This window comes from Morus notabilis, unplaced genomic scaffold, assembly GCF_000414095.1.
Source record: "Morus notabilis unplaced genomic scaffold, ASM41409v2 Scaffold49, whole genome shotgun sequence".
In the NCBI taxonomy this organism is placed as follows: domain Eukaryota; kingdom Viridiplantae; phylum Streptophyta; class Magnoliopsida; order Rosales; family Moraceae; genus Morus; species Morus notabilis.
The window spans coordinates 198,315-218,948 of record NW_010358054.1 but is presented as its reverse complement, the minus strand read 5'-3'; the positions used below and the strand labels follow the sequence as shown (position 1 = coordinate 218,948).

At 35.9% G+C, this 20,634-nt stretch overlaps 5 protein-coding genes across 7 annotated transcripts; 3 read left to right on the top strand and 2 right to left on the bottom strand.

Annotated features, from left to right (window-relative positions):
• Positions 1 to 324: 324 nt before the first annotated feature.
• Positions 325 to 867, bottom strand: LOC112090287 (coiled-coil domain-containing protein 96-like). Its single transcript, XM_024161206.1, has one exon. The coding sequence runs from the start codon at positions 865 to 867 to the stop codon at positions 325 to 327; it is 543 nt and encodes a 180-aa protein (XP_024016974.1).
• A 2,332-nt stretch (positions 868 to 3,199) lies between these two features.
• LOC112090283 lies at positions 3,200 to 3,538 on the bottom strand. The gene has a single exon (XM_024161201.1). The coding sequence runs from the start codon at positions 3,536 to 3,538 to the stop codon at positions 3,200 to 3,202; it is 339 nt and encodes a 112-aa protein (XP_024016969.1).
• A 1,383-nt stretch (positions 3,539 to 4,921) lies between these two features.
• LOC21397088 lies at positions 4,922 to 7,189 on the top strand. The gene is made up of 4 exons (XM_010091431.2): positions 4,922 to 5,001; positions 5,146 to 5,272; positions 5,418 to 5,490; positions 6,838 to 7,189. Exons 1-4 carry the CDS (start codon positions 4,971 to 4,973, stop codon positions 7,087 to 7,089), a joined length of 483 nt encoding a protein of 160 aa, XP_010089733.1. The 5' UTR covers positions 4,922 to 4,970; the 3' UTR covers positions 7,090 to 7,189.
• A 1,481-nt stretch (positions 7,190 to 8,670) lies between these two features.
• Positions 8,671 to 14,037, top strand: LOC21397087 (phosphatidylinositol 4-phosphate 5-kinase 4). Of its 3 annotated transcripts, XM_024161213.1 has the most exons (10): positions 8,671 to 8,795; positions 8,883 to 9,246; positions 9,481 to 10,103; positions 10,703 to 10,870; positions 11,296 to 11,461; positions 11,546 to 11,665; positions 11,777 to 11,970; positions 12,641 to 12,771; positions 12,866 to 12,935; positions 13,749 to 14,037. In XM_024161213.1, the coding sequence occupies exons 1-10, from the start codon at positions 8,683 to 8,685 to the stop codon at positions 14,035 to 14,037; spliced, it is 2,238 nt and encodes a 745-aa protein (XP_024016981.1). In that variant the 5' UTR covers positions 8,671 to 8,682. The 3 variants fall into 3 exon arrangements, with proteins under 3 accessions (XP_024016981.1, XP_024016980.1, XP_024016979.1); XM_024161212.1 differs by having other exon boundaries at positions 8,671 to 9,246; XM_024161211.1 differs by having other exon boundaries at positions 8,671 to 9,246; positions 12,641 to 12,776; positions 12,865 to 12,935.
• Positions 14,038 to 15,143: 1,106 nt separating this feature from the next.
• On the top strand, positions 15,144 to 17,335 carry LOC21397086 (60S ribosomal protein L6-1). The gene is made up of 4 exons (XM_024161219.1): positions 15,144 to 15,485; positions 15,578 to 15,684; positions 16,584 to 16,765; positions 16,963 to 17,335. The coding sequence occupies exons 1-4, from the start codon at positions 15,229 to 15,231 to the stop codon at positions 17,116 to 17,118; spliced, it is 702 nt and encodes a 233-aa protein (XP_024016987.1). The 5' UTR covers positions 15,144 to 15,228; the 3' UTR covers positions 17,119 to 17,335.
• Positions 17,336 to 20,634: the final 3,299 nt, after the last annotated feature.

Sequence of the window (20,634 nt, the reverse complement as noted above, 5' to 3'; positions counted from 1 at the left end):
GGATTATGTTCTGCTTGTGTTCTCTTTGGATGTGTACGAACCATGTTGTTGTGTCTATATTAATCAAAAGAGCAACATCGTTAATCTAAGTGCAAAAAGAACTGCTTCTAGAAGTTCTTGACTGGCTATACTTTTAACTATCATTCATTCTCATAATGACTATCAAAACATACATTCTATATGTTATCTATTATGCATGTCCCATATCATGCATATCACATCATATACAAATCATCACAAAAGTTAAGGCTTTTAAGCCTTTCAGTCAATACTATTTACATAACCTTGCGTCATATTCAAATAAATAAAACGCTAAGTCCTAACTTAATCCTCATCATCTAAGTGTTCCTCAGGATCCTCCTCCAGATCCTCCTCAAGATCCTCCTCCGGATCCTCCTCAGGATCCTCTTCCGGATCCTCCTCGGGATCCTCCTCAGGGTCTTCCTCTGGATCCAACTGAGGGTTATCACTAGCTTCCTCACCAACGGTCCTAACGTAGGTCCATCTTTGCCAAACGGCTATAGGCTCGTCCGCTGCCTCTATCTCGAGTCTCGGTCGTTGTCGAGAGGTAGTGGCTTCCGTGTCATGTCTCCTGATACGGGTGTTAGAAAATGGGAAGTCTCGCCTAACCGCCGCTGGCCCTGTCCTCTCTTCTAGCATCTGGCGCTCACATTGCTTCGCCTCGGTGATAAACTGTGCGAGGGTCTGATCCGATCGCGAAACTAGCCGAAACTGGTACTCTTCCGTCAGACCTCTCCATAGGATTTGACACCGCTCCTCCTCACTTAGATTAAAAATCTGATTCGGAGCTAGTCCCTCTGTCAAGACTCTCGCTATATAGGCTACAACTGCTTCAACCGATCTCATACTAGCCCTCTCGGCTTATATGAGAAACTCTCGAGCTTAGGTGTAGGTTACAGCTACACTCACCTGGTTCTGTGTCTCTCTACTCAGTTGTGGCGCCGACTCTGATGGCATGACTTGGGAAAGAAACTGATGTTTCAACATGTGGCAAAACTCTTCCCATTGCATCTCTGATATCTCATCCTCATCTAAAGCTTGCCAAAAGATTAGGGCATTGTCGTCCAACAAACTAGCTACGAGCATAACCCACTCCTCTTGAGCTATATCATAAGCTCGCATCACGTACTCAACATGGTGCAGCCAATCCCTAATTCTAGTGGGATATGAGAGTCCATCATAGAAAGGTGGATTACAGGTGTAGAACCTGGCTGCGGCTCGACCTGTAGTCAAGACGACTCTCCTTGCTCGGTGTGCAGCCTCGGCCACCATGGGCTCTAGAGCCCTTAACTCCCGATCCACTAGCGGATGGCTATATCTAGCAGGAGTGGGTACCGACCTCTCTGTTTGTCAGAACCGTGAGGTTAGAAACGTTCCTACCTGTCCCCACAACGTATTCTCTCATGATGTGGGCACTAACCGGGATGATGGATGTGATCGATCCATTAGTACATGTTCTGTCTTGCCAAAAGAAATAAGCAATTTCAGTTTTAGTTCATAAACTAATTTACCTGGACTGTGCAGAAGCATAGGTGCGGGACTTATCATGGTTGGAATAGGAACGCCGCTCTGATACTAACTGTGACGACTCGCACCCTGGCAGTGCGGTCGCCATACCTTACACTACTACTAATAGGCTAAGTTATAGTCTAATCCATTATTCATTTCTAGACTATCGTCTCTTTAAATTATGTTCGTACACGGGTAATTTTTTTTCTTTACTTTAACCCTCGGGTTCTTAACATGTTATGTTGTTACACTAATAACATATCTTGCTATTACTTTAAGGATTCGGGTATAAAACTAGTCCCCGAAAATTTATCTTAACTTATTACAGTCCGTTGTTCTTTACTAAGACAATGGTTGTAATATCTTTTTCTTAAAACTGAATATACATACTAATGTTCTATGTTACATTAATTTGCAGCAGAATTTATTTTCTTAAGCGTGCGTAGTAGAGACCACTCTCGTGTGCCCATGACATTTCTGCTACCCTTGCCTCTGCATGTCCATCAAGCAAAACCACTATATGGTTGGCTGCTTACCTTTGTTACCTGCACACGAGTAAACTGATGAGCTAACGCTCAGCAAGTATAAACATGCATACATGATAAACTAGTAAAAATTACATTAAGAGTTATGATGCAAATATGCTCGTGTGAAACATGCTTTAAACTACTAGGATTCCCGCTTGCTGGAAGTTCTTTCTCGTTGCTTCGACTCTCGTGTCAAAACCTATTTCATGGAAATAGGTATAAATTTCCTATTCCAAATCACAATTCCTCATACTTAGATTCCTAAATCAATTTCAACTCATTTCTGAACCTTTTTCCCCTCTAGGCCGAATTCTAGCTCAAAAGGCAAATTACACCTATTCGTGTATCTCGGTTTCTGAATTGTAATCTATTCACTTCCGAGCTTTAAAACTGTTATTCATTCTCTAAAATTGGATTACTAACTCATTGCTTACTAACTAAATTTTAGGAAATTTCGGCAGAGTTTCACCTTATTTTTCTCGTTTCCTGAGTTTTCAATAACTCGTTCTACCCGGTACAGGTTCTATACTGCTTTTCTGGACTGTCGAGTACCCTGGGTCAAACTTCTCATGTTCAACCCACTTCTCTTGGGTATCTCATTAGTCAATTTCTTTTTCTGAAATTTTCATTTTAATTGATTCAGAATTACCCAAAACGCGTACCCTCGCGGTACTAGTTTTTGAGCAATTTCCCGCTTTAACTAACTCGGGAAAATCCTGTTTTAGGAACTTTTACTTTTTTCCTTATAATATTTCTGCACTTTTTCTAACTGGTTATTTGGTCACTTACCAGATATTTCAATTTTTCATAACTAAAATATACCCACTAAAATTTCTAACTTTTAACAAATATTTCACTATTCATAACTGATATTTATGAATTTTCTCTGTAAAAATATTTGTATTATAACTTTACACTTTTTGGAAAATTTTACCTCATACATAAAGTTTCTAGATAACATTTCCTTGATCAAGCTGAAATTCTACTACTTTTTGTTCCGGAGAGAATTTCAGTCAAATACCAGACTGTCCGGATTAGACCTAAAATTTTTTCGGTCGTTACATTCACCCCTCCTTAAGAAATTTTTGTCCCAAAAATCAGAACAAATTGGGGTACTTATGTCTGATTTCTTCCTCTACTTCTTAAGTGGCTTTTGCGACATGGTGGTTTTTCCACTGAACTTTAACCATTGGAATACTACGACTTCTGAGTTTCCTTTCCTCTCTGGCTAGAATCTGAACTGGTTGTTCCTCATAGGACAAATCTTCATGGACCTGGATAGGTTCATACTGTAACACGTGTGATGGATCCGAGATGTACTTCCGGAGCATTGCTACATGAAACACGCTGTGCACTGAAGCCAAATATGGCGACAGAGCTAGTCGGTAAGCTACCTTTCCTATTCTTTCAATGATCTCGAAAGGTCCTATGTACCATGGGCTCAACTTACCTTTCTTCCCAAAACGCATCACACCCTTCATTGGTGCGACTTTCAGGAATACGAGTCCCCTACAGAAAATTCCAAGGGTCTCCAGCGTTTATCTGCATAACTCTTCTGCCGGCTCTGAGCCGTCTCTAATCTTCTGCGAATATTTTGCACTGTGTCAATGACCTCTTGAACGAATTCTGTCTTGTGAAGCTGCTTTTCCCGAGTGTCATACCAATTAAACTCAGACTTCTCAAAATAATATGCATGGAAACCTAGGAAGATAACAATTTCTTTTGATTTGGGACTTACAGAGCAATCTATATAGACTCCTCTCAAAGTTGAATGGTAAATTCAAGTAGAATTAGAATTTATCTCTAATTAAATTAGTAATTGTCTTCTTTTTTTTATTTTTTTATTTTTTTTGCCCTATGAGATAAAATATAATCTTATATTGATTTTCTTTAAGATTTCAATCTTCTTGTCCTTATCTTCTTTTGAACTTGATTATGAATCTATCATGCTTCCACACATTATCTTCTTTTCAATTTTTAAATTCAACTCAACCTTAAACCCTAGAGGATAAACATAACTTGGGTTTTGCCATAAAATACCTAACAAGAACCAAAGTCAAGGGCATTTTTTTTTTCGTTTAATATTGATGTTTCAAGTTGTGTCTAATCAACCACAATATATCGCGTACGTCATTTGAAAAATTTTAAATATTTTTAAATTAATTATTTATGTGCTATTTTCTATTTGAGTCCATTATATAATGAGACATCATATGGTTAGTTAAACATTATGAGTGCGTTTAGATCTCGTTCTAAAATGATTTTATTTTTTGTATAAAAGTGGAAATGAAAACGTTTTCAATCTCAGACATAAATTATTTTTGAAAATGCGTTTAGTAGTTTTATCAAGAGATTATTTACACTAAACTAAAAAGTCATTTTAATTTCCGTTTTTTATCTTTAATTGTGTTAAACGCCGTTTTTCTTTCGTTTTCATTTTTCTTTCTCGAAAAACGTGAAAAATAAAAATAAAAATAACTCTAAACACAGCCCATGCAACTTTAAAATTGGACATAAAACATGAATCCAATAGTGAGAAATATTTCTGCTTTAGCTGCTTACTTAAGAGGTTAAGGTGCTTTCCGTTTCGGGCGATGAGTATATAAGGTGCGATTGATGGCCAACAATTTTGTCAACTTAAATAGTAAATTGCCCATTTGCGCATCCATTCCTTAAGGATGATACTACGTTATTCCATGTGCTACCTTATATCAAAGCTAATACTTCTCCAAGGCTTTGCTTATTGCCAAAGAGATGCAAATATACTATTCCTACAAAACAAGTCTCGTTGATCCTATAGCTAGGATTACCTCCCAAAACCATATAATTATCTTCTTGTCACTTCTATTTATCCAACGATTAATAAATTAGCAATCACCCAAATTATATTTCGCAAAACACCCAATTGCCAATATGGGCCAATCCCTTAAGAAATTTGCTCCAGGTACTATATATATATATATATATATATATATATGTATATATTTCTATCATGAATTGTATTATTGTATTGATCATTTACGTAGAGAGATTTTTAAGAATAAATCATCAATATTATCTTTTGCATTATTATCATTAATTCATGCAGGAAGTGAGGAGAATAAGATGAAGGACATTGTTCCCATAATAGAAAAACGCTACACTAAGCATTTTGGGAAGGGATCTTCTGAGCCTAACTTGGCTGATTTCTATGGAGCAGTATGCGAAACAGTCGAGTACTAAAATTTTACGCAGTTTCCTTGTTCACATTAATTGTTAGAAATTGTTACAATTTGGAAGAAATTTCTTTATTCCATGCCGCTACAAGAAACAAAAATAAAAATTAATTAATTAATTTGCTTGTTAATCCTATTTTGGCAGAGAAATCAACAAAACATTTGGTAACACACAATTCAAGGTACCGAGTGCTCGTGCGATCAGGGAGGCCTATCAAGTAAGCACTATATATATATATAGTTATTCATGTTTTGCCTCTAAATTCTTTCATTACGTTTCTGATTAATGGTTTATTAAATTTTGCTAAAATTCCTGTAAATACAAAACGTACTCGTTTCCTTCCAAGCTACTGACTCGAGATCTTGCTGATGTGTCACACGATATGAGTTTTAGGTGTATGTAGTCTTCTGAAGATCACTCGTCGATATCTTAGCCTTTATTTGGCTATATCAATGTAACCTACACGTTAAATATTTATTGATGTGAGTTGATCATCATTTTGTGGGAATATTCACGATAAGAATAACGCTAGCAACACCAACTTAAATCTTAATTTTGTGTACCAACTGATGTGGTATGTATTGAATTGTCATTTTTATATTGGTGGATGTTTAAAATATTATCACGTCAATTAATGATAAGTGATTACATCTACTAATAAAAATATGACAACTCATATGCCACATCAGTTGGTACACAAAAATTAAGACTTGAGTTAGTGTCCCTAGCATTACTCTTCACGATAATTATGTTAGGTTTTTCGTCAAATATATTGTCATGAGAAGAAAATTGACAGCTCAAATAAAGAAAAATCTTAATTTTTGGTGATTAACAGCGTAATTAATTAACGATAAATTTACATATGAGTCCACTTTGAAGCTTAGAATTCAAATGCGCCACCACAAAATTTAAATATATATATATATATATTCTCACTTAGGCTTGAGATCGTTGTCCTTTTTCTTTTGTCTTCAACTATTATTTACTCTTTAAACAGTTGTGTAAAAACTATATAGCTCAGTTAGAAAATGAATAAATAAAAGTTATGACCAACATGTTAGATGTCTATTAATGCCAGCTAATTGTGTGACATCATGTCACATCATGCATGTCAATTTTCTATCAAATATTATCACATGAAAATTGATAGACTATATGGAACGTTTTCCTATACAAACCATGTAAAAAATACATAACCATGAACAAAGACTAAAAATTTGTAACTGTTTATACATTTAAGCCTCTCTTTTTTACTGAGGTGACGTTTGGTTCATGGGTTCAAAACCATAGTTCATAATTCTGATTTTTAAATTTTAAATTTTTTGTGAGAAAAAAATACTATAGCATAACCTAAAACCGTGATCCTAAACTAAGCAGAACTTTTAAAACAAAGATCATCTAAATGTATGTTTCAAGCTGTATGGTGAGAGCCCCTCTTGAACCATAATCTAGAATTAGAAGTTTTCTATGTGTACAACTAGTTTTTAAATTCCTAGTTAGTCATTAATTTCTTAGAGAACTTTCTAATTTCATGATCGGAAAATTATGTCGTTCAATTCGGTAGACTCACCACGAACACAAGAAGGAACCGGTGACAAGGGAAGAATTTCAGAAGATCCTCCAAGAAATACTCATAACAGACTCAGGATTCACTGGACTTGGAGCCAAGGACACGCTCGTATACATCTTTGGTGTTCCTCTTGCTGCATTGTTTGTGAAGCAGAAACTGTTTCCGCGCGCAGTTCCTAATGAGGTTTTCATACCAGGAGTCACTTCTGCAACTGTCTTTGTTCTTGCCAAACTTAACAAGATTTGAAAAGAAAAAAAAAAGTGTTTGTTTTTTACGTTTGTTGTGTGTATTCTTATCGTCATAAATAATTGATATATGATTCTATGGCTGTCTTAAAAGGGGTAATTTGGAGGGAAAAAAAACTAATTCATATAATTAAAGATTTACCATAACGGATGGTAATATTTCTAGTACTTGGTACAAATCCTCCAAATACGTGATGTATTTTTTGTGGGATAGTGTGTGATTGTTTAAAAGATTGGTTTATTTCCACGTGATATTTGTTCGATTTGGGCCTGCTTTCTGAAAACATTAATAGTGTTATTAGAGTTATACAGATTCAACTCATTTGAGTTTTTACTAAAATTCCAACAAATCGATGAGCCGACTAAGGATCACTGGTATCCTATCGTGATACTTTGAAATCATCGGCCATCGATATATTAGCGTGATACGCTATGGTCTTCGGTCAGAGAACACCGATACCAATGGTGGCCTATCGTGTTAGCGCTGGTTTCCTCATGAGATACTTTAAAAATACCAAATATTCACAAAAATCACACACACACACACACACACACACACACACACACACACAAAAAAAAAAGAAGAAGAAAAACACAAAAATGATGATGATGAGGAGGTATTTTACTGCGCTGCCCGGTTAACTGGTAAGCCTAAAAAAAATACACAATACAATCATTAGTGCGTTGCATCTAAAAATCCTCGAAGCGCTACTCCTCCAAGTCCTTCAAAACCTCCCGGTGTGTACCAACGTCATAAGAGATAGCCTTACGGAAAAGAAAAAATGAGACAAATATTTACTCTTAATTTATTTATTTTTTAGTCAAATAACCCTATTAGTAAAAAGTGTATTAATAAAAAATTAAAGAGTAAAAATTTAGACCCATGGCTCGGCAATTTTCTATATGAAAAATAAAGTTTTTATACCATGCGAAATTACAGAGCTTCCTGACACAAATCTAAGTATACTCTAAAAAGAATAAACCATGTTGGGGCTACAATTTAATAAAATAGAAAAGATAGTCATACTAACACATTCTTTAATTTGATGAGCTCCACAAAAATATTTTGCGGTGTAAAAATAGTTAGTTAATAATTCTAATAATAGGGGCCTTGACTTAAGATACGCCTTGCCAATACTTTTCATTATTATTTACTAATATAATTATTTTTGTTATGGGTATTTTTAGTTGAAAAATCAAACAAGTTAGTTGGTCGACGAGATCCTATGTCTAATTGCATGAAAACTACTGAGAGCACAAATAGAAAAAGAAAAAGGAAAAAAAAAAGGACATTTTGATTTTTGAAGGCTCCGAATAATGAAAGCCAGAAACTCGCCACCCAAATGATGAACACCACGAAACGGTTGCTCTGGTTAAGAAAGCCACTCTTTGGTACCATCGCTCTTTTCGGTACTCTCTTCTCGAAAACAAAGGATCACAAAACAACCAACGAAACTTCCACAGACAAACACAGATTATCAGGAAGTGCGTAGAAAAACAAGAAGAAGAAGAAGAAAAATGAAATTTTGAAGCTAGCAAAAAAAAAAAAAAAAAAAGAAAGATAAACGACAACAATTTTTTTAATATCAAAACAATGAGCAAAGAAAGCAGTGGCAATGGCATGATAAAGGCATGGGAGGCGACGGTGAAGAGGACACAATTAGCGGCCAAACGACGAGCCAACACCATATTCGGAACGACAATGTCGTCGGCAGCCATAACCCCCGCCACCGGGAATAACAACGACGACGACAATGACGAGGAGTACAACGACAACGACAACGACAACATTAGCGCGGGAATGGCATACGAGGTGTACCAGGCGGAGAAAGTGCTTCCGAACGGGGACTACTACACGGGGCAATGGTCGGACAGCTTCCCGCACGGGCAGGGGAAGTACTTGTGGACGGACGGGTGCATGTACGTGGGGGAGTGGTTTAGGGGGAAGAGCATGGGGCGGGGCCGATTCAGCTGGCCGTCGGGGGCCACCTACGAGGGCGAATTCAAGAGCGGATACATGGACGGGACGGGGACGTACACGGGTCCCAATGGGGACACTTACAAAGGCCAATGGTTCATGAACTTGAAGCATGGCCATGGTCTTAAGAATTACTTCACTGGCGATGTGTATGATGGAGAATGGCGACGCGGGTTACAGGCAAGCATGAAAAGAAAATTCTGAGAAAAACATGATCACACAATTTCAATAATGCTTAGAATTAGACGAACTTTGAGAATCTCATCTCATAATTTAAATGGATTGAATTTGTGAAACATGAAGATCGATTATGACACATTCATTTTGATAAAAATGAGTCATTTGTACTAAATTTTTGGATACCTATATATTTCTATTGATATCGATATTTTCATAATTCTTGACGTGTCACAGGAGGGTCAAGGGAGATACCAATGGAGAGTCGGAAACTGCTACATGGGAGAATGGAAGAACGGCGAGATTTGTGGGAAAGGGGTGTTAATATGGAGGAACGGTAAACGTTATGATGGTTATTGGGAAGAGGGCGTTCCGAAAGGGAACGGGACGTTCAAGTGGCCAGACGGGAGTTTCTACGTGGGGAACTGGAGTAAGGACGCCAGAGAGCGAAACGGGACTTACTACCCATCTGGGTCGTCTCCGGATGGGAATCTGGAGTGGGACCCACAGGAGGTGTATGACCATGATTTGAGTGAGTGTAGAGTTTGTCCGGGTGAGAAGGTGTCCATTATGCCTTCCCAAAAGAAGCTGGCTGTTTGGAGATCTTCCAAGGGAGGCGATGGCGGGGGTGGAGAGAGGCCGAGGAGGTTCTCAGTGGATGGACGGCTCAGCGCAGCGGGGGAGCGGCCGTTTGATAGGATGAAGCTGTGGGGTGGTGGCGGGGACGAGTATAGGCTTGAGGGTTTGGTGGGGTTAAAAGGCGGTGACGATGGGAGTTGTGGTGTAAAGAGGCAAGGGGAGACCATTTGTAAAGGGCATAAGAATTATGAGCTCATGCTAAATTTGCAGCTTGGAATAAGGTGTTTTTCATACTATATAATTACACTTATAGTGGGCTCATCTTTATGATATTATATTAAAATCAGGCTCTTTGCTCTGTTTTCATTTTTTCGGACCATGTTTTTTGTTTTCCTTATTTTAGTAGTTTTGATGCATATTGGTATAGAACAAATTGGACTAAAGAAAGCCATTGCACTTATGTCTGGTTTTTAATGCAACATGAAAGTTGTTTCTATTGGCAAATGATTTGGGTCCTCTGTACATTTCTTTTTTTCTTTTTTTCTTTTTCCATTCCCTTTGTTTTACTTATTTTGCACCATAGTTGGTGCTTATATGTATGAAAATCATAAAAATCAAATTGAACTTAAGAAAAGCTTTGTACTAATAAACTTTTTGCTTAACAAGAAAGTCACTTTTATTAACAAGTAATCTACTTGTTAACCTAATTTTACCAAAAAGAAACCAATTAGTCTGAATTTTATATCAACTCCTACACAACCCTGTTTTTCTGGTGCTTCCAAGGATAAATTTCATGCATTTACACATGGATATTAAATTTATGTAGATCTTTGTCTACTCATTATCAGCATGTGATTGTGGGGTGATGAATTGCATACAGGCATGCTGTTGGAAGACCAGCTCCGACTGCATCCGTTGATCTTAAGCCGTCGGCTTTCGACCCGAAGGAAAAACTATGGACGAGATTTCCCCCAGAAGGAACTAAATATACTCCTCCACACCAATCCAGTGAATTTAAATGGAAAGATTACTGTCCATTAGTTTTCAGGTCAGGCCTTTTCAGTTTTATGCATCTTGATTCCTTCCACTTTCTTAATGCACATAAGAAGTTGGTTTTCAGTTTTCATTGTCTTTTCACTCCTTTGTTTTTTAGGACTCTTTAAGTAAAATTTTAAGTTATGGCAGAGATGTACATTGTGATTACCCACTGCCATCAAATTTTGAAAATCCATGCACCATTTTATGACTATGAACCAAAATTGTAAAAAGAATTGTCTAGGATTAATTGGAAAAGAGAAAATTATTTACCAAACTGACACAATCCAAAGAGTACAGAAACTAAAAGCTCCAAAAATTCTTTTTTTTTTTTTTTTTTGTTTCTCAGTGCAGATAAAAAGAGGACTTGTGAAGAGATTTTCATACAATTTATTTCTAATTGGAAGATGTTTAACGTTAAAACTTGATCTTTGTCAGGACATTAAGAAAGCTGTTCAAAGTAGACCCTGCTGATTACATGATATCTATATGCGGAAACGACGCGCTCCGAGAGCTATCTTCTCCCGGAAAAAGTGGTAGTTTCTTTTACTTGACAAATGATGACCGTTACATGATCAAGACCATAAAGAAATCAGAAGTAAAAGTGAGTTTTTTGTGTGTGCTTTTTATGTTCTTATGCACTCTGGTTAATTATAGCTAAACTAGTTATCTTGGTTTCATTACAAAGGTGCTTTTAAGGATGCTTTCAGCCTATTACAACCATGTTCGAGCCTTCGAGAATACTCTAGTGACCAAATTTTATGGTCTACATTGTGTAAAATTAATGGGGCAACCAATTCAGAAGAAGGTAGAGAAAAGAAAAATGCATGTTTTTTCAAGAAATGATTAGAAGGTTGTTATTTCTTGTGTCCATAGCAATGTGGCAAATAATTTATCTGATCAGAATTGTATTATCAAGGTACGATTCATCATCATGGGGAACCTCTTCTGTACCGAATACACGATTCATAGACGTTTCGACTTGAAAGGGTCAGTCTTGGGCCGTACAACAGATAAACCTGAGACAGAGATTGATGAAACCACAATCCTTAAGGACCTTGATCTTAACTTCATGTTCCGGCTTCAGAAGTCATGGTTTCAGGAGTTTTGCAGGTGAGAATGTGAAGACAAAGCTCCCAGAGTCTCCTCGTGGTGCAACCAGTCAAATTTGGTCATATCATACAACAGTTTTTCATAGTATAAGCCATAAGGGTTGTTCTAATTTAAACTAATTTATAAAAAGTAAAAAAGTATTTTTAATTTGACTCATTCAAAATCAGTGTTTGATTTGAATAGTTTTGATTTAAAGTTTAAACTCTGATGTGATGTTTTAAATCAGAATCACCTCTTATTCTAAAACCATTTCCTTAGTTTTGGGTAGTTTAAACCCCTGATTCTGGTTCTGATTTCAGAACCATGATTTGGATTCAAAATTATGAATTATGGTTCTTGTTCTAAAATCAAAACTAGAATCATCCTGATTTGAATTTTCATACCAAACGAAGCCTAAATGATGGTCTGTGGGAATCTAGGCGGCTGAAATTTCTTATTGTTGGGTCACACTTGATCAAAGTAGCTCAAATTTTAATGGTCTAGATTAATTTGTTCGATAAAAAAAAAAAAAAAAAAGGACCTGTTAGAACTATAGTTATGGCTCAACTCCACATATTTTTTGAAATTTTCTAGTGCTTTATTCTCCCTCCCAACTCCTAGGTATCATATTTTAGTCTTTTAGTACCAATTTTGCCTGCCTTGGTTCTCACTTTTTTATCTTCTCTTGCAGGCAAATTGATAGAGACTGTGAGTTTCTTGAACAGGAGAGGATTATGGATTATAGCCTTTTGGTTGGTCTTCATTTCAGAAATACATCTGCTGCTGGGAATCTGATTCCTTCTGGAGCTAGAACCCCCAATGGTTATTACATAAATTTTTTTTTTATCCACTTATATAAATTTGTGAACTTTTTGGTTATTATATAAATTTGTGCTATTTTTTTAACTTCTTGCAGGTGATGATAATGATGGAGCTCCCCAACTTTCAAGAGAAGACATGGATCAGCTTCTTCTAGATCCATCCAGGTAAAATTTCTACATAGGACTATAGGGCTATGTTTGGAACCTAGATTTTAGGAGGGAAAATAATATGAAAGAGAGTTCAAAAAAAAAAAGGAAGGAAATAAAGATAGATGTTTTAAGAAAATAAAATACAGGATTTACAATTTGGGCGCGTTTAGAACTCATTCTAAAATGATTTTATTTTTTGTATAAAAATGAAAATGAAAACGTTTTCAATCTCAAACATAAATCATTTTTGAAAATGCGTTTGGTAGTTTTATCAAGAGATTATTTTTAGTGTAAAAAAAAAAAAAAACTCATTAATGTCTCTCTCTCTCTGCTCGAGAGAGGAGAAAATAAAAACAAAAAATGAAAAACGACTAAAAGTCGTTTTTCATTTCTCTCTCATTTTACACTAAACTAAAAAATCGTTTTCATTCCGTTTTTTGTCTTTATTGTGCCAAACGCCGTTTTAGAAACATTTTTATTTTTTCTTTCTCAAAAAATGTGAAAAATAAAAATAGGATCAATTCCAAACACGGCCTTTTAAGTTTTCTCACTTTTTTCTTGATTTTTTTCCTTTTCCCATCCCTTACGTCGGTTCCAAACATAGGAAAATATTAATCCCTCTTTTTTTTTTTTCTTTTCCTCCGTAAAATTTGGGTTCCAAATAGGCCCCAAGTATTTGTGTGAAAAAACTTATCACTTTGGTTTGAAAGTGGGCTGCAAACGTTAGGGTAATAAGTCATCTGGAGAAGATAATGATCTTTTTGAAGATTCATGGCCTCAAATAAAAGAAAAATGGTTTTGCTACAATTTTTGTGTGGTGGATTGCAGGTGGGCTAGCATTAAATTGGGGCTGAACATGCCAGCAAGGGTTGAAAAGACAAAAAGAAGAACTGACTGCGAACTTCAGCTTATAATAGAACCAAGCGGGGAATGTTATGAAGTCATAATGTTCTTCGGTATTATAGACATTCTTCAGGACTATGACATTAGCAAGAAGCTTGAACACGCCTACAAGTCCATTCAATATGATCCCACTTCCATCTCAGCCGTCGATCCCAAGCAGTACTCGAAGCGCTTTCGGGATTTCATACTCAAAATATTTGCTGAAGACACTTGAACAAGCCATCAAAATTGGATTTAAAACTTGATTAGTTTTTTTTTTTTTTTTTTTTTTTTTTTTTTTTTTTTTTTTTTTGGCCTTGAGTACCATTATTTCCTAATTCCCTATATATTAATGTACTGCTAAATATATGTTAGCTAACTATACGTTACTCTGCAGTGAGCTCTAGAAAATTTTCTGTGATTAGGGTCATTGCTAGTGTAATTCAATTGTAAAAACTGCACCCATTGTTTTGGCTAAGAGATAAGGATATCTCTGGGGGGGTTTCTCAAGTGTATATTGAATAAATTTTGTATTTATGGTTTCTTTGTACATTATTCCTTTCCAGTTTTTTTTTTAGGAATACTGTTGAATAAGCTAAGAAGTCAATATTTCTCGAATGTGTGAATTTCGTATTGCTAGTTGTTTTTGCAGTGCCTTTTCTTTATTGCGTGAATCATTAATTCTTTTTTTATAATTTATACATGTGAAGCAGTGATATTTAGCTAGTATATTCAACAAATTGGCCATTGGGGAATATAAAATTAGGGAAAGTGAACATATTTTTTGGGAAAACATTCTTTATTAAAAAAATTCCCATTTTAAGAATATTATTGTTTTTCATTATACCTTATCTTTTATTTTGGACTTTTCTTTTTCAAAAAATATTACCATTTTATATGATGATATAATTATTATTTGACTTTCTCTTTTATGAATACAAATTTATAACTGCGATCTTTTATAATTTTGAATAAAAAATTATTTTCTTGTTTATTTAGTGATATTTCTTTATTTAATCTATTTTTATTGAAATCTATGTATTCCATTAAATAAGGATAAAAATGTTTTTATACATACATTTTGAGTCATTATTATGATTAAAATAATAAGTTGGCAGTTTTAAAATCAAGGACCATTTCAAAACAAAAGTTTTAAAATCAAGGAGCTTATGTGGACGTTATTGTAAATAAACTCTTTTATGAGAGACAGCAAAGATGGCAGAGAATCCAGGCCCAATCTGTGCGCTGGGTTTGCATGGGCCGATGAGGCCCAGTACGAACACAAACCCACGAAAGCAGAAACCCCAAGGCCGGGAATTATAAGAGGCAACCTAGGGTTTCACTCGCACAGCCTCCTCTCTCCACCATTTTCACGCCGAACAACTTCTCATCTGAAGAAGAAGGCCAAACTCCAAAGCTCTCTCCAATGGCGGCAAAGGCGAGAAACCCGAGGAAGACCAGAAACCCCGACCTGATCAAGGGCGTCGGAAAATACTCGAGGTCCCAGATGTACCACAAGCGCGGTCTCTGGGCTATCAAGGCCAAAAACGGCGGCGTTTTCCCTCGCCACGACCCCAAGCCCGCCATCGACTCTCCGCTGCAGAAGCCTCCCAAGTTCTACCCCGCTGACGACGTCAAGAAGCCACTCGTCAACAAGCGCAAGCCCAAGCCTACCAAGCTCAGGTTCATTTCTCTCTCTCTCTCTCTCTCTCTCTGTGTATTTCATTTTTGTAGTTTGTTTTTTGTTGATTGTATTTTTGTTGTGTAAACTTTAGGGCAAGCATTACGCTGGGAACTGTGCTGATTATCTTGGCTGGGAGGTTTAAGGGAAAGCGAGTCGTCTTCCTCAAGCAGCTCTCTTCTGGTCTTCTTTTGGTTACTGGTCAGTCTTCTCTTTTCTCTGTTTTTCTGAATTTTCTTTTCTTTTTTTGGTTTGTTTTTAGGAAGATTGCAACATCTCCTGAGTGGTAATGAATTTGTATGTCTTGATTCATTCGTTAGAGGTGAAATTTTTCTTGTTCTTTTACTATTATTGACGACTGATTTTGTTTTTCATTATTTAATTTTCTTTATGTTTGAATTTTTGTAAATTTTTTTGACTAATCGTTGCCTTTTCTCACCTAGATAATTTGGACTTTCATTGGATAAAACCCTGTCATAATTTTGTTCTGAATTCATCGAAGCTGGTTCCAATTGCCTGATACTACTGATTTAGATCTCAGGAATTGCCTTAAAAGAAACCTGATTAATTCCAGAATTCCAGAAATGGATATGGAATTATGGATTTTTGAATTTCGACAAGCCGTCATTTTACTTGCAATTTTAATTTAACCCCATTTCTAGGAGGGTTATAATGCGTTTGGGGTAAAGCTGATTGACTGAATATGAATCCCAGATATATATATATATATATACTTGAGGGAAAATCTGGAAAATGCATAATTGAGTTGTTTTCTGTTACTTGAATGATGGAAAATAAACTTGAGCTTCATATTCTTGTAGAGCTAATGGCTTTAGGATGTTGCTTTTATTATCATTTTATTAAGCTTTTTGGTTGATGAAAGCGGTTTTAATTATTGAAAGAAGTGCAACATTTTGTTCTATGTTAATTTTCTTCTGGCATTAAAAAGAATCAATCATATTGAAGACCTCATTTTGAGACTTGTTTTCTTGTGTTTCTTTCTTATTTTATTCTAGTAAAGCATACTTAGCAATTAGCATATACACTTTATATCTTTCGATATTGGGTTTTGCTTGATTTGTTATTCTCTTCTGTTACAGGACCATTCAAGATCAACGGGGTTCCATTGAGACGTGTGAACCAGTCTTATGTGATTGGAACTTCCACCAAGGTTGATATTTCTGGAGTGAATGTGGAGAAGTTTGATGACAAATATTTTGCAAAGCAATCCGGAAGGAAGAAGAAGAAGGGTGAGGGAGAATTTTTTGAGACTGAGAAGGAGGTTAGTATTGCCATTAATTGTTTGCTTGTGTATATCCTTTTTATCAGTTTATAGTCCTCTTTTCTTTTAGCACCTTTTGGTTTTTCAGAATGTGGTATACGTAGATATTACAAAGTTGTGATTCGACCATTCTTATTATTGTTATTATTAGTGTGTGTTTTCTTTTAATGTTTTGTTTTTCCTTTGAAAATTTGCAGGAGAAGAATCAGCTTCCGCAAGAAAAGAAAGATAATCAGAAGTCTGTGGACACCCCATTGATAAAGTCCATTGAGGCTGTCCCGGAACTGAAGGCATACCTCGGAGCAAGATTCTCTCTTAAGGCAGGCATGAAACCTCATGAGTTGGTTTTTTAAAGGCGGGTGTTTCAGTTGTTACTCTTTTAGGATAATTTTGTCTTGTTTTTGTTTGATTTAAGATCATTGACTTTTATGTATCTTTCATATCACTGGCAGAGCTATAATTTTGTATTAAGCAGTTTGCATTATGGAGAGTTTTTCTTATTGCCATTCGATTGGTTGGAGTTCTAGTCTGCTAGAAAACCAGAAAAACTGGATCATTTAATAGATTTCACCCTCAAATTGCCAAACAATTGTTCGCTGGTTTGTGTGAATTTCTTATAAAAAATGAAAATATGAGGGAGGGATGGATCAGACTGAGTGTGATTTCGGTGTTTTGTAAACACCATACAGCGCAATAACGAATGTTGGCTTAGTTTAGTTTGGTAGAGATTTTTGGAGGCCAAAATCTTTTTTTTTTCAGTTGAAGCTATTTAATGTGTTTGGTAAACACTTTAAAAACAGATTTTTAGAGAATCCATAAGTAATTTTAGGCTGAAATCAGAAGCAGTTCACTTGTTGCTCCTGATTGTAGATTGTGCGGGAATTTATCTGTCTTCATTAATGAAACTTTAGTTATTCTCAAAATAACCCTCAAACTTAAGCCTCTTCTCCCCATCTCTCCTTTCCAAGGCTTCTTTCTGCTCCTTCGCCATCTCTCCTCTCTGAAACCGAAGCCTCCTCTCAGCCTTAGCCAAAACTCTCTCCCTCTGTTTATCTTTCTTCTCTCTCTCGGATTACTCTCCGTTTGTGACTAGTTTCTCATGCGATTGTCAGCAACGGAGTCCCCAAAATCTCTATTCTCTCGGTGTTGGTGGTTTTGCTCGTGTTAGGGTTTCCAGATTTCGTCGCTGACTAAGACCGGATCTGGTTGGAGCTCACCATCTCTGCATCTCTAAGTACTCGATTGAGCTTTTTTTTTAATGTCGATTTGGTATCTAGCTTGATGAATTTTTTATACAATTTTTTTTCTCGGCTCTGTAAACCGTAAACTCTTTGTTTATCCTCTGAATGTCGATTTGGTCAAGGGATTTTTTTTCTCTGAATGTCGATTGGTCGATTAATAACACCCAATAATCCCATTTACTTATTTCCCATGTCATATTCTAAAATCAACAAAAATTAATTAACAATATTTTTTGTTTAAACAACTTTAGTGCAGAAAGATGATGTTAACAAATATCAAGTGGTTGCTCTTAAGATTAGGAGTAAAATGACGGTTCAAACAATCCTAACCTGATGTCTGATACAATTGTTTCAGCCCATTGCTTGAAAGACTACAGTTTTCATTTGTAATTATAGTAGGATTAAACTCATTGTTCATAAAGCACTGCACAAGACAATAGGGCAGAAGGATCCTCTAATAACATCCAAGTGATTGAATGTGCATGAGAAAAATGAACATACATGTCGCAAATACAGAGTCGCAGAGTATTGAGTCAGATTCAGACCGTCATTAGAAGACTGCTTATCTAATTTTTTTCTGAGTGCTGACACAAGTCCTTCAAAGACCTTGTAAAATCACTTTGGTTAGCATATCTGGCACACTCCACAAAAAATTTTTCTTAGGCTCCTCTTCTATAAATAATTAGTTATCTCCAAAAATGTAGTTCTAGCCAAAAATTTACTCACTCCGAATGTTAGGTAGCAATTTGTTCCGGTCCTTATATTTCACGTTTTATACAATACAGTGGTCCAAAGCTCTTTGTAGGAAAAGGTCAAGTTTACTCTGATTGTGTTATAGCCACTATCCCTTATATGATAATATTTCTCATGCAGGTTAAATGTTAGAGAACATTCAACTTTTAAATAAACCTAAAACCAAATTGTAGGAAAAGGTAGCAATTTGTTTCGGTCCTTAAAACCAAATTGTTTGCCCATCTGCAAGACCACAATTAACCAAAACTTTAGAGTCGTCATGCAAAAATAACCCCAAACTAGAACACCCTTTTGTGAATGTAAAACCTAGGTGACGCTATAGTTTAGAGTTTGATTTGTGTTCTAGAGGGAGGAATTTTGTTGAACAAAGCCGAGATCAGAATACCCTTTTGTATTTAGAGTTTAGGATGTATTTATGTCGCTATGTAATGATTTGTAATGTAACTACGGATTACATGGATCAAGAAATATGTCCACGTTTGAAATAGACGAAATGTTTTTATTCATTTTAGGTCAGCGTGCGAGAAATCGTTCAACACAAGAACAATTTCAACACTCTGGTGAAACAGTTAGTAGATATTTTGAGTACGTTCTAGACATTGTCTGTCGTATGAGTATGGATGTTATAAAGCCTGATGATCCAGAGTTTAGTGGAGTGCCTCACGAGATATTAATGGATTGTATATATATGCCACATTTTAAGGTATTCTCTTCATTAATTATATGCTTCCGTCCTTATTTAAAGTATTCATTTTAAACATAGAACTCTCTTCTTTTTAGAACTGTATTGGTGCAATAGATGGCGTACACGTTCCAACTACAATATCACCAGAAGATCAAGTCCCATATATTGGTAGAAAGCGTGTGCCAACCCAAAATGTGATGGTTGCTTGTGATTTCAATATGAAATTTGCATATGCATATGCAGGTTGGGAAGGTATGCTCATGATACAAGAATATTCTTATCAGCACTACGTCATATAAATTTGAACTTCCCAACACCACCAGAAAGTTAAAACCTCTTCTATATTCATGAGAACTCTGTTTTATAAAGTCTTTGTATTTTTATTTCAATAGGTAAATATTATTTAGTTGACGCGGGTTATCTACAATTAAAATGATTTCTTGGACCTTATAGAGGAGAACGATACCAGTTAGAACAATTTCGAATGAGTCGTCGACCAACTAGCTATAAAGAGGTATTTAACCAAGCACATTCTTCTCTTCGAAGTGTCATTGAACGCACATTTGGTGTCTGGAAGAAAAAATGGAAAATTTTGAAAGACATGCAAAATTATTCATTTGCAAAGCAAGTGAAAATAGTTATGGCTACAATGGTGCTCCATAACTACATTAGGAAACATGATAAGCGTGATCTACATTTTCAAAGGGTCGAGGATAATCCAAATGATTTCGTTTATGAAGAGAATCAACCAGATGACAATAATATAGAAGAGAATCAAGCTTTACTATCACTGAAAATGGATGAAGTACGAGATCAAATTGCAGCAAGTTTAATGAATACGACTTAATTCTTTTCATTTGAGTTAAGTTTGTAGGTATATACGTGTGTATTTGTAGGACTTAAGCTTGTATTTGTAGGTATATACATGTTTGTAGGCATATACGTGGTGTGTGTGTGTGTGTATGGATATATATGTTTGCAAGAACTATTCCTTTCATTTGCTCTTTTTCCTTGTGTATGGACATCAATGTGTGAATTTGCTCATTTACGTGTGTGTGTGTGTGTAGACATCAATGTGTGAATTTGCTCATTTACGTGTGTGTGTGTGTGTATGGACATCAATGTGTGAAGTTGCTCATTTACTTGTGTGTGTAGATATCAATATGTTTGAAATATTCTTTATTTGTGGT